This window comes from Diprion similis, chromosome 10 (genome assembly GCF_021155765.1).
Source record: "Diprion similis isolate iyDipSimi1 chromosome 10, iyDipSimi1.1, whole genome shotgun sequence".
In the NCBI taxonomy this organism is placed as follows: domain Eukaryota; kingdom Metazoa; phylum Arthropoda; class Insecta; order Hymenoptera; family Diprionidae; genus Diprion; species Diprion similis.
In genome coordinates, this window is record NC_060114.1 from 18,366,735 (window position 1) to 18,386,719 (window position 19,985).

General features: G+C 42.4%; 2 protein-coding genes across 4 annotated transcripts in view; both read left to right on the top strand.

Annotated features, from left to right (window-relative positions):
• LOC124410972 lies at positions 1 to 2,312 on the top strand. Its single transcript, XM_046889737.1, has 6 exons — positions 1 to 381; positions 491 to 615; positions 1,110 to 1,334; positions 1,420 to 1,555; positions 1,953 to 2,082; positions 2,178 to 2,312. Exons 1-6 carry the CDS (start codon positions 118 to 120, stop codon positions 2,261 to 2,263), a joined length of 966 nt encoding a protein of 321 aa, XP_046745693.1. The 5' UTR covers positions 1 to 117; the 3' UTR covers positions 2,264 to 2,312.
• A 5,585-nt stretch (positions 2,313 to 7,897) lies between these two features.
• Positions 7,898 to 19,985, top strand: part of LOC124411459 (one cut domain family member 2-like) — a 40,594-nt gene continuing 28,506 nt past the window's right edge. For 2 of the 3 annotated variants that reach the window (XM_046890563.1, XM_046890565.1), the window contains exons 1-2: positions 7,898 to 9,912; positions 19,352 to 19,459. In XM_046890563.1, the coding sequence (XP_046746519.1) occupies positions 8,355 to 9,912; positions 19,352 to 19,459 (1,666 nt within the window). In that variant the 5' untranslated portion in view covers positions 7,898 to 8,354. The remainder of the gene's footprint in view (positions 9,913 to 19,351; positions 19,460 to 19,985) is intronic. The other variant, XM_046890564.1, reaches the window with a different exon arrangement.

The following is a 19,985-nucleotide window of genomic DNA, read 5'->3' on the forward strand; positions in this document are numbered from 1 at the left end:
TTCGATGGCGTGTCGTGATCGGAGGCGGCGAACGATGTGTTGGCCACATATCGAGGAGGCGCAGCAGATGTTGGGCGTTACTCGAAAGCGACGACAGTGTTTCCTGAGCTAAACGCGATGGCGGACAGGGGTGAGAAGCTGCGATCCTCGACGGAGTCGCGACGCTCCTTGGAGAACGCGAGGAAAGAGTTGATCGGGATCCTCGGTGAACTGGACAAAATCGGACTGGCAAACCGAGCCAAGTTCCATTTGCGAGCTTACACTCGCCTGCGGCAGGCGAAGTTTTTCTTTAAAAAAAAGCACGCTTTTTTCGCCGTGGTTTTTACTATCCTGTTTCTTCGTCACGCTAAGGATGGGTTGCTGCCGACGCGACGTGACAAGGTCTGTACAAAACATCTTTTGAAAAACCTTTGATGATTTTAATCTTAGCCAAGAAATAAATGTCGGAAAGAAATATCAGGATCTAAAGTTTCTTATCTTATGTTCAAAGTGCATCATCGATATGCCCTCCTCGGTTCACCAGATATTCAGACCGCCACAGGATTGCTCGATGTGTTTGGGGATTCAACAGGTTGATAAAGTAACCAAAATCGATCCGGCTCTCTTCGAACTTCGGTGAGCTTAACTGAGTTTCATAACTTCATCCTAATTTCATCTAACCGAATCAGCTTGACCTAACATAGAGAATGTATGGTCTGCATGGTACTTTTTATCAAAATAACAAGATACGGAGACGATCTTTTAGACTAAGATATATCATCTTATAACCCTAATTGCTCACTGGGGGTGAATTTCACCCCGAAAACTTTTCAAACTCCTCGTAGAGACTCTTATTTGTGGTGATTTTGGCTAGGAAAACTGAGAAAGCTTTTTCTGCGATCCTTAAACAATACTTAGATATTTTTTTAGATTTTTAGCACTTATTGTTGAAGCAAGATATCACTTTTTCTGGAGAATTGGGTGAATTCCACTCTGTGTGACCGTTACGCGATTCTACTGAGATGTGACCAATTGGGATTGAATCGCATCCGTTTTCGTCACTCGTCAATAACTCGTCGAAATTTATCTCCAGTTGTAATTGTAACCCTCATAATATTTCTCACAATCAGCTACGCTTATTCCGGCCGACCGGTTGTCGTTACCGATGCAACGACGAACTGGACAGCGCCCAAGGTGTTTTCATTCGACTTCTTCAAGTCGCTGTACGAAGGACAGGAAGCAGACTGTCAGTTTTTTCCGTACAAAACCGAGTTCAAAAATCTCCAAGAAGTGTTCAACATGAGCGCCAGTCGGGCCCGTCAATTGGCTGGAACAAAGCCATGGTACATCGGATGGTAGGGCAACATAAAATTATTATTATTTTCTTTTGAAAAGTGTATTTCGAACGAAATATTATTCTATCGTATCACGTGATTCAAGGAGTAACTGTGACGAGGAGATCGGAGCAACGTTGAGGGAACATTACGAGATTCCTTACTTTTTACCGGATACTGCCGAGAGTGAAAAAACTGATTGGATCTTCATGGGGAGTTCCGGATACGGGGCTCACATGCACGTGAGTTTTAGGCACAGATTTTACTTTCCCATGATCCAAGAATTGAAATTGATTCTCTTTTTCGCTGAACAACAACAGCAACGACTATATTCTTTCCGATTGCATCAAAGTCACTTTACTACACTGATCCTCGCTGGTAACCGAATTGAAAAACAGATTTCTGCGATACTGACGACAACTTTACAGCCAACTTGATTAGTTGATATCGTTACTTTACCCTCGATGCATGTCGAGCAATGGTAAAACGGGGTGTGCATTCAGCCCTGAATGCGTCAAGGGGTGGAATATACACCCTGTTCAACCTACACGGCTATGATTGACGCTGAGCAGTGCGTGCAGAGTGTCGATCAACTGCGACTTACCGACGGCAGGTAATTCAGGGATCTTTTTTTCCAAGGTCGACGACGTCGAACATCCTTCTTGGCAGGCTCAGCTCAAAGGGGAAAAACTCTGGATACTCGAACCACCGAGGGAGTGTCACTACACCTGTAGCCGAATGACGGTCACCGTTGAACCCGGAGAAATAAGTATGAGATTAAAAAAATAGAAAAAGAAGTTGTCACTTTATCATCGACATCCATGTCGAGATTGGACTTTATCAATATCTCCAATTTATCCACAGTTGTTTTGGACACGAATCGATGGTACCATCAGACCAGGATCGTATCCGAAGAAGTTAGCATCACGATAGGCGCCGAGTACGATTGAACATCCTGTTATATTCGATTATCAATAACGCAATTGATGTATCTTCCAATTTACCGAGCTCTACTACTCCCGCATATATATAATTAAACTGCAATGTGTGTACCTGCAACGCTCTCCTCGCGCTATGAGACACCCATATTCATGTGCATATAACATGTGCGTGTAGGTACTCAGCTATAACGCTGCTAAACGCATGATCTCTGAAACACGATACTCAAGTAGGTATGTGATAAAAGCGCTACCGGTGACAAGTCTTGCGTTCCTCTGATTACCAGTTGTATCCTTACATGTATCATGTGTGCCAAACAATGTGTTATATCCTCGCGAATTTATAATTTCGAGTTTATTTACAATCAATTTTTTTTCTCCTCTTACCTCCATCTCAAGTTTTTCTTTTTTACTATCTATTATTATACGCAAAGCGATACTTTCAAGAACAGCTGCTTAAATCTACAAGCTATAGAATTAATGAAGTTTATTAGCGGTGATTCAACTATCCACACGGGAATCAAGTACACACAATTAGTCAGTTGAAATTCATTTTATTTTGATCTGGTATAGAAAATGCGGTAACAACGCTTTTTAAAGTACAAAAAATCCTTCGATTTCGAGAGCGCTGAGCACCAGCGTCATCTGGTGACGATCCGTTGTACCATGAATAATTTATGCCTTCACCCCTTTCCGACGAACTAACCAAAACTTGATATTCTCCAACCTATGAAAATCGACCGTCACATATTATGATTGTTCTACGAAAATTCACCAGCATTATAAAAACTGCAGAAAGGTTATCGATATTGCGTAAATTTTGAAACGACGTCGATTTTTCCTTGAAAAAAAAAAACAATCTCAAAAAAAAAAAAAAAAAAAAAAAAAAAACACTGTCAATTGCAAGTGTAAGTTGCATTGTCGCGAGATATGAAGTGTAGTCGAAAAAAATTCGATCGAGCATCTCTTTCCCGCGCGGGTTTTTCATTCATGATGTTACACCGTATACGAACGTCGTATTATTTCACGTATGCCGGTTCGCTTTAAACCGCCAGTCAGCAGAGTGCTTGCGCAAAGGATCCAAACTGGGCCCGACGGGCCCTCCGCAGATGGCTTGAACTCGCACCTGGCGGCAGGTGAGCACCGCCCTGGGGGCCCCCTCCGTGCAGGACGGTAGCTCACTGCAGGGCGAATGGGAACGTGCCCGAGACCCAAGCGTGATCCGAGTCTCGATCCGGTGGTGAAGTTTATGCGATCATATGTTACCAGCCACTGGTTAACGCCGGGGAGCTCCATATGGGCCCCATCCAGACCCCTACGTTGAGCCCCGATCGGAACCCTCGCAGGGAAGCGCCCGGCGATTCGAAAACTCCTTCTATCGTTTTGGTGCGGCACCGGTTATTCAAATTACGGTTCTTTTATTTTTTAATTTAGATTTTTTTTTTTAAATATTCTTATTAAATTTCTCATGAATACGTTCCTTTTTTATTATTTCAGTTGCGGCAGGTATATACAAGATGACTTTTTTTAGGTAAAACTTTTTCGATTTCGTTACAATTTAGGATATGTTTATTATAGTGTGCACTGAGATGTGAAAAGCCTTAAAAAAATTTAACCTTTGGGCGTCACTGTTTACGTGATACATGTTGATGAATTTTGTCACATTTTTTTTTTTTTTTTTTGTATGGAAGGATAGTTTGATCTTTAAAAATATGATATTCGTTTGAAGGTATAGATCCTCAGAAACTGCACAAAAAATTCAGGTTCTATCGAGGTTTTTACCGCTGTATAATGCAAAGGCCCATCAAATTGATTGTTTTTATTTTTGGTAAGACGAATTCGACATTTTAAAGTATATCTTGAATTTTTTAGAATAGTAAACAATAACACGTGATAATATTGATCAACGTATGTAAGGGGTAAGACTTTAAATTCTAAAAATTGGAAGACTGTTTTATCTCGTAATTAGCATATGGAACTATAAAAAATACAAGTTGCAGCCAGATCGGAATATTGAGGTTAAAAAGCTGCCTGATAGTTGGTGGAACAGGGCATATATTTCATTTATGGTTAAATATACTATCATGCTCGATTCTAGTAACGGTTGAAAATTTATTTTGATTTCAGATAGTCATATACATGTACGTAACAGTTTTTTTAGCTATCGATTTGTGTAGAAGAAAACAGTGTCGGGGTCGACTAGCCGGTTGACGCAAGCTGCTCTGGAATTAAAAATTGCAGCGTTCAATTGATATTTTGATCGATAAATAACACAACTGAGCATCGTTGGGCAAGCAGCGAGTGCTGCGAGTCTATAACCTATGTAAGGTATATGACAGAAGGTTTGTCTATCGAATCCGTGGCTTACATTGGGTTCAGGTTTATTATTTATTTATTATATTTTTTTTCGTATCGGCAAAAAACAAACAACTGGTACCATTTCCATCAGTCAATCCGAGTAATTCTGCGAGTATTTCGTGGTGTATCAATCAATGGGAGAAATGACAGTGTATATCGATAGTGGAATCGATAAAGACAAAATATATGCTATAAGCGCGCAGAGCCTTTTAGCTTTTTTTTGCAATTTTGATGATATTAGGAAGGGTTTGGCGCAAGTATGTAGAGATGTTGTGCAAAAATCTATTTTACACAATTTTCAAGCGTGAATAATCGAAAATATAGGTTCAAAAAACCAGAGCTAACAGTCATGTTAAATCAAAATAGAGAATAATCACAATTTTGGCTATTCTGCATTTTGGTTTTCTATTCTTTGACCTTTCTAAATTTTCGCTTCTATACTTTTCGACTATTTACATTTTAAAATCCTACGAAACAGATTGTCTCGTTTTTGAAAATTCTCTATAGAGAGATAGAGCAATATTTCATTGTTGCGCTGTGTATGGCGAAACGAAGCGCGTTATACGCGTCGAGGTAGGTACTCGTACACGAAAGTGTACAAGACACCGCGTCTTCGCACGTGTGTATATGCCGTACACAATACACATACATACACGTATTTACACGTACATATATAGTTTACAGCGTAGCGCCGGCGACTAGGAGAGCCGGTAGCGCCGCGCGGCGACATTTCACCGCGAGTATAAGGGTACATAATACATATCGGTCGTCGTATCGATTAATTCCATGTGAAACTCCCGCCTCCCCGCCTCTCCGCATTCGCCCCTCGCCTACGAACGGCACGCGGCGCCCCTTTACCGCCCCGCATGGCGCCGCGACGCCTCGTATAGAGCGAGATATCGACGCTACATCGCTTCTCGGAGCTGCCCACGCAGCCACAGCCCCGAACCTACGGCATCCCTCAGGGCCGTCGCCACCCTCTGCCCTCCGCTACGTTGGGACAAAACGCGGGTCGATACCGCGCGCCGATAAACGTCGCATCGGTTTCCGGTTCAGTCCTCGTCAATTGCGATCGAATTTTTGCGTCGAACTTGACGCGAAGTAATCCGGATTCTCACCCTCCTAGACTTCATGAGGGAGATAATTTTCCACTGAGCGGATGCAGAACTTTAAGTTCGATATTTGACTCGCTCGTACATACGTAGGTGTAACGGGATGCAAATCCTCGTTCATCCACCATTTTGTTGCAGGTATGCAGGCGTAATTTTATACCTGGGGCCCCCTTTTAGCGCGGGTTTTTACGCCGACCAGACGGCCCTGGGTGGTAGTCACCCCTCGCCGCCAGCCTCCCTTGTGCATCGAGTTCGTTAGAGATTCCCGTTGCGAGATCCCCGCCCTCCGGTGCGCAAAGTCGCGATCCGCGCAGTTCCGTCGTTTGGTAGTAGTTACCTCTGTATATTCTGGTTGTCGCGTCAAACCTCGTGGCCTCTTCGATACCGTTCGCGTTGAGCGTTTCAAAAAATACATTCGCAAATAACCTGCAGTGAAACGTCGAGCGGGGTATGGATTTCTACGGACGCGTCACGTTTTCGACGAGTCGAGCCGAGTCTCGGGGTTGAAATGATATCGCAGTGCATGAAATTCACGCGTATTAAACAATCCGAGAAAGTAGGCCTGTACCGTCGCCATCTCTAAGACACGATGCAACATTGTCGAAAGTTTTGATACGAATGATATACGTAGTGCAGTGCCGAGATATAAAACGTACCGCCTTACGTCCTTCGGCCGCCGCGATTCCGCGCGCAGTTTACGCGCGTCTCTCAACCTACTTCGAACGGTATTGATTCGAACGATTGACGTACGGATTCGAACGGTACAGAGCCTCGATTACAGCGTTTTATAATTTTCAACCAATCGAAGAGCAGTCGAAATTTTGGCAAAAAAAATTTGTCGCGAACTTCGAAGCTCATTATCGTCGATGATGAACAATTCGTCTCGATCTTGATTACATTGCATGATCGATTGTATGATCAAATAAAATAAAACAAAGATATAATAACATCGAAGTGAAAGAGAGCATAATAAAAACAAAAGAACGAGTGAAACAAGAGACAGTAGAAAGAAAGATGGACGTGCAGTATAACCGTAATGTGAAAATTTGTCGTCGACGCAGGTGGCTGTGAAAAGTCGCAACAACAGTAACGGTGCAGCAGGAGGGTGAAAGTAGCTCCGGGTGGTCGATTGGATAGTCGAATACGAGGTTATTGGTTAATCGAACCGAGAGCGAGGGACGTGCTATCGGAAAATCGATAGGCGGCGTTAACACCACCAGCAGCGTCAGCATCGGCCAGTAGTAATGGTAGTAGTGTCGGCGGGCAGCGGTGACGGTAGTGGAAAGGGTGGTCGTCGAGGAGCAGCCTGCACCCCCCCTCGAACGTAGTTGTCTCGGTACCCGGAGAGTCCCGGCCGTCGTATCAGAGTCGGAGAGTGCGTGCGGTATTTTCCCCGATCAAGTAGAGCGAAGAAAAGAGCTATAGAGAGAGACTCGAGTATAATAAGTTGGATAAAGGGCGGTTTTACACGCTCTTGTTTTCCAGTGCGTTTGTGTTGGTGCGCGCGCGTGTTTTGCGGAAGTGTGTAACGGAGCGGAGAGCCGCAGTTTTGCGGCACCCTTAAAAACGAAGCGACGGCTGCTGCAGGGGGCCGACAATAGCCAGCCTCTACCTGGAGGAGAGAGACTAGACGGAGAGCCTAGGTTCAAGGAGAAGCAGAGACTCGGAGGAGACTCGGAGCCAGCGCTTGCTTGCTTCCCTCCTCCCGTGTGTCGCGGCGCGGCGTTATAAAGGACACCTGGTGAGCGGCGGCGTGTGTCTCTCGGTGCAGGGGAAGCAAGGGGGCGGGAACCCGGGTGAGCGCCGACGCATCAGAGACTGCGTCCAGGCGGTGGTGTTACTCACTCGCCTCGCGTATGTCATGGGCGCTCGCTGGCCGGCGCTTATACGTTGCCGCTTCCTTATGCCGACAATCCGAGGAAATAACTGTCATCGGGACTCGTTGTCAGTGATGGTTAAAAGCTCGTCCCGGCCGAGCCGCGTGCCAGGTGAAGCTGCTTACTCTTACGTTGAAAAATCCCCGGTAATCGGTTCTCCCGTAACTCGTTGTTGTTCCACCGCCGTGATAATCGAGTGACACGAGTGTCGTTTTACCTCATACATCCACGTATATTTGTAACGCGGGTGCTCGGTTTACGTGTGATTAAGGTAAAGATTAATGTTATGGTTAAGGTTAAGGTTAAGGTTTATTGTGATGACACTGCGTCGTAGATGCCCGCAGTTGTTTACCGCGGTGTCTCGATGAGGCTGACCAGGTGCGGACGTACAGTGACGAAGGGAGACTTCGAGCCGTTGTCGTCTTGTGACGGAAGAGACGAATCAACGACGTGACGAGTGCAGAGAACGGTATACATACGTATTGTATAATATAATATAAACAAACAAACAAACAAAGGGATAAAGAAACAGAGAGTGCGAGTTCGGGGAGGTCGGATCGCGCGCGCGTGTGCAATAGGAAACCCCTCGCGAAGGGTGAAGAAAGACGGTGGTTGTTGCGGAGGTGATAGAAGACGAGGTGGACAGGGAAGAGGTGAAAAAGACGAAGAGGAGGAGAAGGAGGAGGAGGAGGAGGAGAAGGAAAAAGAAGCAGGACCAGCCGACAGGAGTGTACCAACCGGACTAAATGTGCGTCAATGGAAGGTATAGGCAGCAGTGTTTCCGATCGTCAGCACCATAGCGAGCAATTACTGGAATCGGTCGATTCTCCGTCGGCGGTAATACCGTCTACGCATGGCCGTCGCGACGGTGGGGGCTCGAATGGTAACTGCGTGGGTGGGGGTAGACACCACGAGGGCAGTAGCCACGGTGGCGGGGGTGGTGGCTGCGTTGAAGGGATGTCGTCTGCCTCGCAGAGTCCCGATATCGCGTGCGCGAGCCTACCGTTGGAACTGCTCGCCTCGGCCGGTGCACTCGGCGTCAAGGAAGAGAAGGAACGGGAACTCGGTGTCGCGGAGGACCTGTCCTCGTCACAGGAACCACCAGGAGGAGAAGGAGGAGGAGGAGGAGGCGGGGGCGGCGGTGGAGGCGGTGGAGGTGTTGGTTCCACTAGGGAGTCATTATCCGTCATCGTGCCGCCGCAGGACGTCGACGTCGACTCTCGGGACGCCGACTCGGAACTCCTGAGTCCGGGTAAACTCTCGCCGACGTCGGGGATAAGTGTGTCGGTGGCAAGCATGATCGACGCTACGGATTTTCGCGCTATGCAACCCGAGCCTACTTATCAGACGCTTACTTCCGTCGCCGAGAGAATGTCGCCGCCTGGTTTTAGTCCGGGTTCCTCCTACGCCACCCTGACACCGCTCCAACCGTTGCCACCGATCTCTACTATGAGTGACAAGTTTGTTTACGGTGTACAACACACCGGCAGCGGTGTTTCCGGTAGTTTCGCCGTCATGCAGAACAACGGTCTTGGTAACATCGGACTTGGTATCGGGGGTTCGCCTTATCCTTACGACAAGCTACCATCCATGGGTATGTCACCTCCGCACAATTATCCATCGCCTGGCGCGGGCCTTCAACCAAGTCCCTTGTCACCCCAGAGCGCCTACAGCCAGAGCGGTCTTAATTCACCTCACAAGTCGGCCAGTCCGCACTACGAACCTGCCTTTTTACCGAGACTACAGCAAAGTCCGGCGGCACTTAGTCCACCCTCACCACCGACCTCCGCTGCGGCCAGTTTTGCACCAACGCATCACTCGCCGCAGAGTTTATCGGTACCGACTTCCTCGCCGCCGCCACCGATGCAAACGCAAATTCAACAGTCGGCTTTGCAGCAACAGCAACAGCAACAACAACAGCAGCAGCAACAGCAACAACAACAACAACAACAGCAGCAGCAGCAGCAGCAGCAACAGCAGCAATCCCAGTTGAATCAACACGCGCAGCAACACGCTCAGCATACTTCGGTTGTTATGAAGACCGTATCTTCGGCTGGTAACGGGGCCGGTGAAGTTGAGGAAATAAACACGAAGGAATTGGCACAGAGAATCAGTGCCGAACTCAAAAGATACAGTATCCCGCAGGCGATATTCGCCCAACGAGTGCTGTGCCGGAGTCAGGGTACCCTCAGTGACCTTCTTCGTAATCCTAAACCTTGGTCGAAACTGAAAAGTGGTCGTGAGACCTTTCGACGGATGTGGAAGTGGCTACAGGAACCGGAGTTTCAGCGGATGTCTGCCCTCAGACTGGCAGGTTAGTTTATTCGATCCGAATCCTGATCGTTCGTTCACACGAAACCCGCTTTCAAATTCCCACCGCCAAACCGACTCCCGTCATCCCTTCTTATACACACCGAAGTTCAAAAATCCTGACACAAACGTGAGACAACAGCCGTCGGTTATATAGATATAAAGAAATGCAGATATCGTTCAAATCATTCCAAATTATTCATTTGAAACGTTTTTCTCTTCAAGGGATAAGCTCCGGACATAATTTGTGGGAATTTTATATTTATAGAGAAAAAGTTAGTCAAGTTTTAGGGTAAAGATATGATCAGCAAAAATTCCCACCTCATTTAGGGCAACGAGACGTCAGCAAATCGATGCGGAAATTAGGATGTGTGCTGCAGGTATTGCAAGTAATTCGCGTTGGTACACGTGCTCTCCACGTGGAGAAGAGAGAGAGAGAAAGAGAGTGAGAGCTAGAGAGCACAGACTCCTCCCTACCATATCATTCGGAGATAACAGCGCGCCAAATGCCACTTTTCAAATTCAACCTCCTTTGCCCGACGTAACACCGCGTACAAAGTATTGATCGCAGTCACGCGGGATACCTGGTGATAACCGCGCCGTCGCGGCCGTCACGACGCCGCCATCGCCACGCCGTCGCCACGTTTCCGTTGTAACACTTCACCACCACGATTCGTACGACGACAAAAGGACCCCTCGTCTCTTATGCTGGGGCATTTCACGAATCTCTTTCTCTCTTCTTCGGACGTGGCCGCAGCGATTTATTATCGCATGAAAAATATCAATTCCGAGAGAAGGATTTTTGACGGTTAGATTTGAGCCGAATATACAGAGCGGATATCGTATTTTATATACGCGGGGAATTCTACCCGCCTTTGAAAAACAAGAAGGAAGCCTTTGAAGACTCGTTCAAGGCACCGAAGACCGTCTGATTAATTCATTCCGCCCGTTTTTACACTTCTTTGCCATGGTAATTTAAGGCTGTCGCATCGTCGGTGGAAAGAGCGTCGAGTTGCTGTGCATCGTGGCTTACTTTTTTTTCTTCTTTACTCACTTATCGATGTGGCTAGATGCACCAGCATTATCACCGCATCGGCATAAGTAGGCCGTATATGCATACCAAGATTAGGTATCTGACAATCAGCTGCATGTTAAGCTGCAACATGTCCTAGACGACGTAGTGACTCTACTTCGGTGATACGTTGCGTACCGTTCGGTTCGAAAGATGAAGTTGCAATTGGTAATGTTACTTCAACGGTGCGTGTTTGGGAAAATCATAACTTCGCGACTTTAGTACTGTCTGAAGTTCAGCTAGTCAATCATAACAAAGAAAACATGCTCATATTTTGATAAGCCAGCTCCTTGGAAGTCGTTCTAAAATTGTATAACGATCTATTCTATGATGTTTCGTTACGTTAACGTTACTAACTGCAACATGGTGTTCGAAAGTACGTCATCGGCGGTATTGGATACTTTGTCGTTTTCTTGGTTCAAACAATTCCGTGCTTCATGACCATCGGATCAAACGTGTTAGACTTTACGCCGTTCCATGGAACACAGTTTCAAACTAGTTCGCATCAGCCGGTACCAACGCCATACCCTCTTAGATCCGGATCCTCGTAAGCTTGAGTGTCACTGAAGACAATACGTTCCGCAGAAGGGTTCCTCCGACCAAAGCCCTTCAGATCACCACCCTATTGTCACCTACGCTACCGCTATGCCTCGGTTCAGATCTTTCCGCGGGAAGCTGTGCTGCCCCACCACATCCGAGATACGAGACGCTTAACCCTCGCTATTTTCTTTTTTTTTTCATTCGACGTTCGCGCGCGATCGTATTCAACCGTTACAATTCCGCGTCTTCATTTTCTTCGCTTTCGATCTGGCGTACACAAGATAGAATCGATCAAAAGAAAATCACAATTTTATTCGAGGTCTTTAGAGTTCCGCGATGAGTGCGAACACTCGCTTATTCTACTATGTACCCTGAATAAAATGGCTCATTATCTAACTCGTTACAACTGATAAGTCAACGCATGAACTTTACAAGCATATAAGGTCCGGGGTAAAGGGTGGTTAGAAAATTAAGTTTGAAACCGCAGAAGCAATGAGCAGGAAAAGGGTTATGTCATGTTTTCACCCCTCTTTTTTTTTAACGTTCCCTCGTGTGCAGCCACGGCAGATACCCACGTTTCGGTTCGTGTTTGTTGCGAGATTGCGTGCAAGGAACGGCAAAAAAATCAATATGGAAACACACCATTTCACTTTATGGGTAGTGTAGGTGCACACACCACGCGTTGAGCGACGTTGCCTGTGTACCTACGTATGTACAATGTACACGCCTGAGGGTTTTGTGGTGTTTATTCTAGTAAACGACGGCTTTCCACCGGAGCGGACGCCTTATTACCAATCCACACACGCGTCGGATCCACTATTCTTTCATACGTTTTACCCATAGCTGCATTTATGAAGGTTTGCATATCTCCGTCACCTTCAGAATTACATAGAGCAACAATATATGTATATATAGGAGACACGAGTCTAATTGGAAATACTTCGAGCCAGTCGCCGAACTCTCTGTGATAATTCGAAATGTCAGATAATATTTGAAATAAAATCGAACACACCTTGCAGATTTTTGGGTGAATCGATTCTGTGGATTCAAGTCTCCGATTGGAGTATCACGAGCCAAATGTTTTAGAATTTGAATAAAATGTAAAAAGATATTTGTAAAATGTTTTTAGGGAGGATCGAAACACTTTCCCAAAATCAAAATGGCTCCGATCCGCTCACTTGGCATTTTATTTTTGTTATAAGATAGTTTTGGGTATTCGTTGGTTACTGAGGCTTGTTTTACCGCACGGAGGGCTATGGCAAGATTAGTTTCGTTATAATGTTAGTGTAAAAATTGCCTATGCGACCCAGTATTACAAGGAAGCTTTTGAAATATTCATAATTCAATTCGTCGCTGCAGTCGAGGGTTTCTTCTTTTTTTTTACTCGATCAAATTACAAAATGCATAATACTTGAGGGTGCCATACCATATGGTACGTCACACACAGGGTGTATAGATAATATGTGTGAAATAAACGTTGCATATGCGTCATGGGTATGTATATTAAGGCCAAATCGTGACGTCAGCGTGCCGCGTGCGCGTCCCGTATCATTTGTCGCGGTCGAGTTGTTTCTGTATAACAGCGGGTGGCGCGCAAATTTCAATTCGAATTATACCCTACAGGTACCTGCAACAACAGAATGTGGTATCGCTAAAGGAAGTCGACGAGTATTCTAAACTCAAAGAGAAAATAAAATAAAAAAAAATAATAAATAAAAAAAAAAAGAAAAGAAACAAAACAAAACAAAAAATTTCCAAAAAACAAAAAGATTCGTGGGAAAAAGTTTCAACGGTATGATAATACGTATCCTGTCCGTATAATTAGGGCGAACAGGATAGGTGGAATACAATAGCGATTTCAATATGTTTGACACTAGGTGCTTCTTATTCTTGCTTCGGAGCCACCTCCTATCCACTACACGTAACGGTGTAACTTTCATTCGTTGTCCAGGAGCACGCGCCGAAATTTAATACCTAACGAGACTCCTCCGTGGCGGGAGACCTTACGTGAACGCAGCCGTCGGTAGGCCTGGCCGTCTGCTGTGTTCACGCTGGTGGATACACACACTCATCCATTGCATGGCATAATACCTACTTTGTGGAACATTGGGACGTTCGTCGAGTCCGCGTGTCTCTCTTCTGCTTCTTTCCCCCGCGCCCTCCGACGGCTAACTATATCGTTTTACAATTTCACGGGATATCCTGTCATGTCGCCCGGCGTTACTATCCGCGCAGCAAAGTCACACGAAAATTGGAAATCAACCCTTTGAAACTTTATATATAACAATATGCCCTGAATTTTGCCTCTTTATAATAATTACACGCATCGACCTCCGATACGAATTGATACACGTTTTTGCCAATTTTTTACTTATCATCAGCTATCGTGAATTATTGTCATTTCAAACAATTATCACATGGTTAGTATCGACAAATTCAAGCGACATAAATCTCGGATACGGCTGGATGAAAAAATTCGATATTCACAGGACTTTGAATTTGAATATGATCAACACGGAAAAGTAAATTGCGATAATCAGTTTCTTCAGAAGCATTATTCAAATCAAATTATGTAATATAATTTTTGAAATTTTTGAAAAGTATATACATTTTTAGATTGAACTTGCGTGTAAACTATTGATTGAAACAAGCGTTCCGAGACTATGTACGAGGTTTAAAATACTATATAATTGAAAACAGTTTTACGAAAAATAACAAAACCAGTTTTCGAGGAAAATATTCTGAGATCATATACTTCGTGGTTATATAGTAACTTATCCGTCTCAATCTTGTCTAGCTTGTGTGATAAAGTCAAATCTGGTGTTTTTGTCCGGCCAAAATCCCTATGAATGAGTCTTACAATCAAAACCGTCAATACTGTGGTTGGATTTGTTCATTCCCGCGCTTTTTTCTCATCAATCCTTCCTCCTAATAAAGTACACCAAACCTTTATTCACTCGGTGATGTACTTTCCGATTAAATTCGTAGACGAGAGGTTATAGACATTCGAAGGGTAAAAAATGGCGCGGGAAATTTGCTGGTCGAATTCCGGCCTTGTTTTTTTTCGGCGATTAATGGAGGGGTAAATAAATTCAAATGAAAAGTTGTCGGCGCGATGAAAGTTATCCAGAGTAATATAGACAGAGAGTGAAGTCTGAATCAGGGGTTTGGGAAAGTCGCATCGCAGAAAGGTGAAATATATCTGCATACACTAGAATAGAATAGAATACGCGGCGGGTGTAGATAATTCCGGAGAGCTTTGAATAAAGCCAAAGTACAAATTTCAGATACAGCTCCACAGATGCAACCATCACAACGTCCAGGTTGTATTATACATAGATACAAACATACATGTATTCGAATAAGGGGGACGAAGCGCGACGCACGGCACCGACTAGCAATTGAACTTTCTCGGTCTGTACATATTTTAGTCTGACATGTTTGTTACAAGTTTCGCTGGCATCCAGAACCAACAGCGATTGTCTCCTCGTCTCATATACACTCATTTCAGAGTGTGGTTAACCACTCTTCCGATCTGAACTGCAGCCACCTATTCCAAATGCGAATTATTTTCTCAATAATATCGGCGGTACGTACACAAAGACGGTATATACTACATACGTTGTTAAACCGAGTGAAGTGAGCGCGTTACTGTATCCAACGTTCTATCATTATTTCACCATATTTTTATAGAGGATTCCAACCGACATCTGATGTACCCTATATATACGTATAATACGAAATGTATGTCTTTCGGAGAGCAGATGATAAAACGTGACGCGTCAAGTGACTCGACTTTTCTTTCTTTCCTTTCTTACTCGCCGTCGATAATTAAGGCTTTAAGTAATTTTCACCATCAATAACGATCCGGAAAGCTCGGTGTTTCGTATACCTTCGTGTATAACTATATAATACTTGTACACTATGTGCTGCCGAGTCGAACTCGTATACCGCATGCGAGACTCAGAGCTCGGGTCAAATTTTCCATCGGTTAGACGGTTGATAAAGGTAACTCGATGCACCTGGCATATTGAACGATAAGCGTCTCTCTCTATAAGTCAGTCTTGCCAACTGTATGCTATTATTTAGTTGTTGATCCGTACTCCGCGTAATTTCCTCCAACCGCAATTTAGTGTTTCAACTTTTCATTTACTCCCTTCCTACTTTTTTTTTGTAAAGATGACGGTTCCATTTATCGGCCGTGGACACGATTTGTCTGGAAATTAAGGGCCGGTGGACAGGGTTTCAAAAAACAATCGATGACCCCTGCATGCCTGAAACTATAAGGAGAAATGATAAATAGATAGATAGATAGATACCGAGATAGATAGATAGACAGATAGATAGGTACATAGATCGATCGATAGATAGATAGATAATTAAATTTATTTTAGCACAGTAATATTGGCTAATGCAGGTTTAAACAGGAGAGAGACAAATACTTAAAGATAAAATAGATAGATTTAAAAAGAAGAGAAAATATTATATATATATAGAGAGAGAGAGAGAGATAGAGCGAGGAGAAAGAATTGTTGTCAGAGGGCACAGGAGGGGGGAGCGGAAAAGTCGGCGCTGAGGGGAGGGGAAGTATCAACGCACGTGCGTAAAGAAGTGACTAACACCGTATACCATGTACCGTATAGGCAACCCCGCAAGCGTGCGTCAGCCCCCACCTAAAGCGTGGCGATCACCATTACAGATATAAGCTGGACGCGCGTGTACCTACATTTCGTAGGAAAAACCACGTCGTCGGCGACTGGGAATGACAAGAAAAGAAAAAAGTAAAAAATATTCTGGATTTTTTCTGTGAAACTCGCCGTTTAACGCCAGAAAACATGCAACCGAAGTTACATTTTTGATACGTTGGTATACGGAATGTAGGTTCGGTTGCCTAACTGTCGGCGTTGAGCGCTGTTAGTTTCACGGAAAACTTTCATTGCAAGTATCAATGATTGTTTTGCAAAAAGGGTCGGAAACATGTACATCCATGATTGAAATAACATTTGAATAACCGGGTGATTCGCGGAACGGTTTTACTAATTTCTTTATTGCGCATCGGTTGAATTAGAGTCGTACGAATTTGTGGAAATATTATTTGTCACCGCGCGTTTATTCGAGTCATGCAATTTGTTTTGTTACATTTTATGTATATATGTATACGCATTGCGTGCTGACTCATCGAGTATAAAAGTGTTAGGAGTCTCGTATCGTGTGTAGAAATGCATAAAGCGTACACAAACATGGCTTGCAACCCATTATAAAGGCGTAACCCGGGCCAACCTAACCTCAAACGAATAGGAAAAACAGGGTTGCCATCACAACCGTTGGAACAAAGCTAAAAAGGACCAGCCCTTTGTAAACAATTTCTGCGTCAATCTAGCCGGAAAAGAAGAATATCCTTGGAACGAAGATGTAATGAAAAAATTGTTTCACCTGCGTAGTCGGGTAAAAAAAAGTATATACATAAAAATCGTTTCGCTTCTATATATTCGGTTCTGACAAAAAAAAAAAAAAAGTTACTACCGAGTTAGAATAGTTAATCAGTTGTCGTTTTAGATAGATCTAATCAAGGATGGTTTATCGTAGGGATTCACGTCAAGGTACATAACATTTGTAACACACGATTTGAACATTTCCTTACACAATGAATACCCAAAAACCTGCTATCACTTTCCTTTCTGACTATGTATTGTGTGACCCGAGATGATTTTCGTCTCTGTAGTAAAAACGATCTGTTCAAACGAAAAGATAAAAAAAAACAATGCCTTCACTCCTTTACTTAAAAAAAAAAAAAAATGAAAGAAAGAAAGAAAGAAAATTCCTTTCCACAAATCACTTGCTTTCTTTAACTCTCGAAGCATGAGAAATAAATTAGATATTGAAGATATATAAACCAAACGGATAGACAATCGCACCTCTAAATAACCTCTTACATGTAAATTTAATTTTTTTTTTTTTTTTCTCTCGATATTTTTATTCTCTTTCGTTATTTCTTACACCTTTATTTTGAAATCTATGTAAGTACACACAAAATCGAGGAGCTCATTCGTTTAGAATTCTTCTGGTTTATTGTTTATCGCTTATAATTTTTGAAAGATCGTCGAGTTTATCTCGTTCAATTTATAATTTTTTAGAAGGAAAAATAATATATCATCTAACTGAGGCGTCTGTACTTTTTACATCACTCGCGGAATTTGAAGTGTAAGCAAAAAAATTATAATTGATTTAAGGCAAACTGAGAGATATTTATTTATTTATTTATTCATTCATTTATTACCTTCTTTCATCGTATTTGTGAATCACGTAATACGAAAATCCTTTTCCTAAATCGAAGTGCCCAGAATTTCAATAATTCTACACTCATTTACCTGTTAACTGTCCAATATTTCCATTTTCCCGCTAAAATTTACCGATAAAAATGAAATTTGTGGTAGAAAATTTCGTTGATTTACTAAGATCTACAATATCTATAGTATATACGCATACGTTTATTAGATCTCTGAGGGTACAATAATTCGTTTTTATTTATTATTATTTAAAAAAAAATTTTTTTTTTTTATTTCATGCCTTACCATACAGAGATTCATTTTTGCAATATAAATTATAGATGACAAAAGTGTTGTTTACAGTTACAATTAAAAAAATTCCTGATAAAAAAAGAAATGAAGAAATGATAAATTGCCAATTTCAGTTATGTTACCTATTAGTTTTGTAAGTTGTGTGTGTCTATGTGTGTGTCATGAATATTTGTAAAACGTATGAAAAATTATAAACTCGCAATGAATTTTTTTGATTATGATTATATTTATCTGCGAATTCGGTCTCGACGAATTATAACAATTGAAATTACAAAACAGAACATTCTGCACACTTCTGAGCATGAATATTGCTAAAAAAATTTATCTTACTTCGTTCTTTTTATTTTTCAAATATTTTACTTCGAATCGAAAATATCAGCTTCAGTATAACATGTGTGTGTTAAAACTGTCAATTGAGCGGGAAATTGTAGTAGCTCAAAGGATGAGTGAACACATCCATACACACATGACAAAATTAATTCCCGGATTGTATTTTCAATTAAGTGACATCAAAACAATGTTATTTATCTGAGGGAAAAGGATTAACTTGAAGCGACACACGAATTGTCACATATCGTTGAATATACGCGCGTTTTCATCTCATATCTAAAAATTTATAAATGCCTGATGTTCGAACGAGATACGAAAAAACAAAACAAAAAAAAATGACCCAAGTACAAACAAGCGTACGTATGATCGTAATGTTTCATTTTAAGCGGATCGTAAAATGTGATTGAAAAAAAAAACAAAAAAAAAAACAAAAAAGAACCATAAATTTCACCCCAGCTGTCATCGTGTGTTCCTTTCTCTTTGAGTCAAGAAAAAAAAAAAAATAATAATAAACCCCTCTCTTTTATTATGTAGGAAAAAAAAGTAAAAAGAAGAAGAAGAAGAAAATCCAAATCGCAAATTTTCTTCAAACAACGCGTCATACAAAAAACTTTGTTGCATTTTTTTTTTTTTTTTTTGTTTTTTCTAATTCTCGTAGGTAGAATGAAAATTTTGAAACTTTGTGCACGTGTGTGTGTGTCTTTGTTTATATACCTTATAGAAAATTTGAAATTTGAAGAAAAGAAACAAGAAAAAAAAAAAAAAGGATAACAATGAACAGTGATACTTGAGAGTGTCGAAGTTAAGGCGAGATATAAAGTGAGTGTGAGATTGAGAGTGAAAAAGAAGGAGTGAATGGGAGGATTTAATAAAGTGAATTAAAGAAAAAAACACAAGGTGTGTGTCTATCGGTTTGGTTTTAGCACTAAGCAACTGCTCTGAGAGTGGCGGTGACCCGGACGGCATGCTGGACCCTCACCATCCCGGATCCGGAATCGACACGCACCACCAACAGTTTCACAACTCGTATGGTAATATCACTATCATCATACTATACCTACCTATACTATACTACTCACTGTAATATCACTAAATTATCATTAACACAGGTATGATTGAACCAAATTATTCGATTAATCTAGTCGAAGTAAAGATCTATTTTGATTTCCACTTTTTTAGGTTATGTATGAAGATATTTAATCAGGGCGGAAAGTAGGGTTATACTTTTTGCAAAAAGAAAGAAAGAAAGAAAGAACGAAAGACAGACTGATTATCCACCCCGAAAAAAATTTCATCAGTCATATAATTATAGATGATGTAAAATGGTGAAGATAACGAAAGGATGAAAAAGTTTATTCGGTAATAATAATAAAGTTCGAACATTCTTCGACTGTAGAAATGTAGAATGTAGATGTTGAATTAAATTTAGGAGGGAAAATCATTCGCGAAGTAATCCGAAGCGGATTCAAACTCGTTGTTAGCGATTCAAAAGCAAAAAAACTAAAAAAAAAAAAAGAAAAGAAATGATTCGTGTAAAAAATCTACACCAGGCTTTTC

What these genes read in the sequence shown, in the direction of transcription:
- LOC124410972 (XM_046889737.1), top strand. Translation starts at nt 118, where the DNA reads ATGGCGGACAGGGGTGAGAAGCTGCGATCCTCGACGGAGTCGCGACGC. An exon ending in TGCCGACGCGACGTGACAAG is followed by an intron (nt 382 to 490) that starts GTCTGTACAAAA and finishes TTATGTTCAAAG; the next exon opens with TGCATCATCGATATGCCCTC. An exon ending in GATACGGGGCTCACATGCAC is followed by an intron (nt 1,556 to 1,952) that starts GTGAGTTTTAGG and finishes TTTTTTTCCAAG; the next exon opens with GTCGACGACGTCGAACATCC.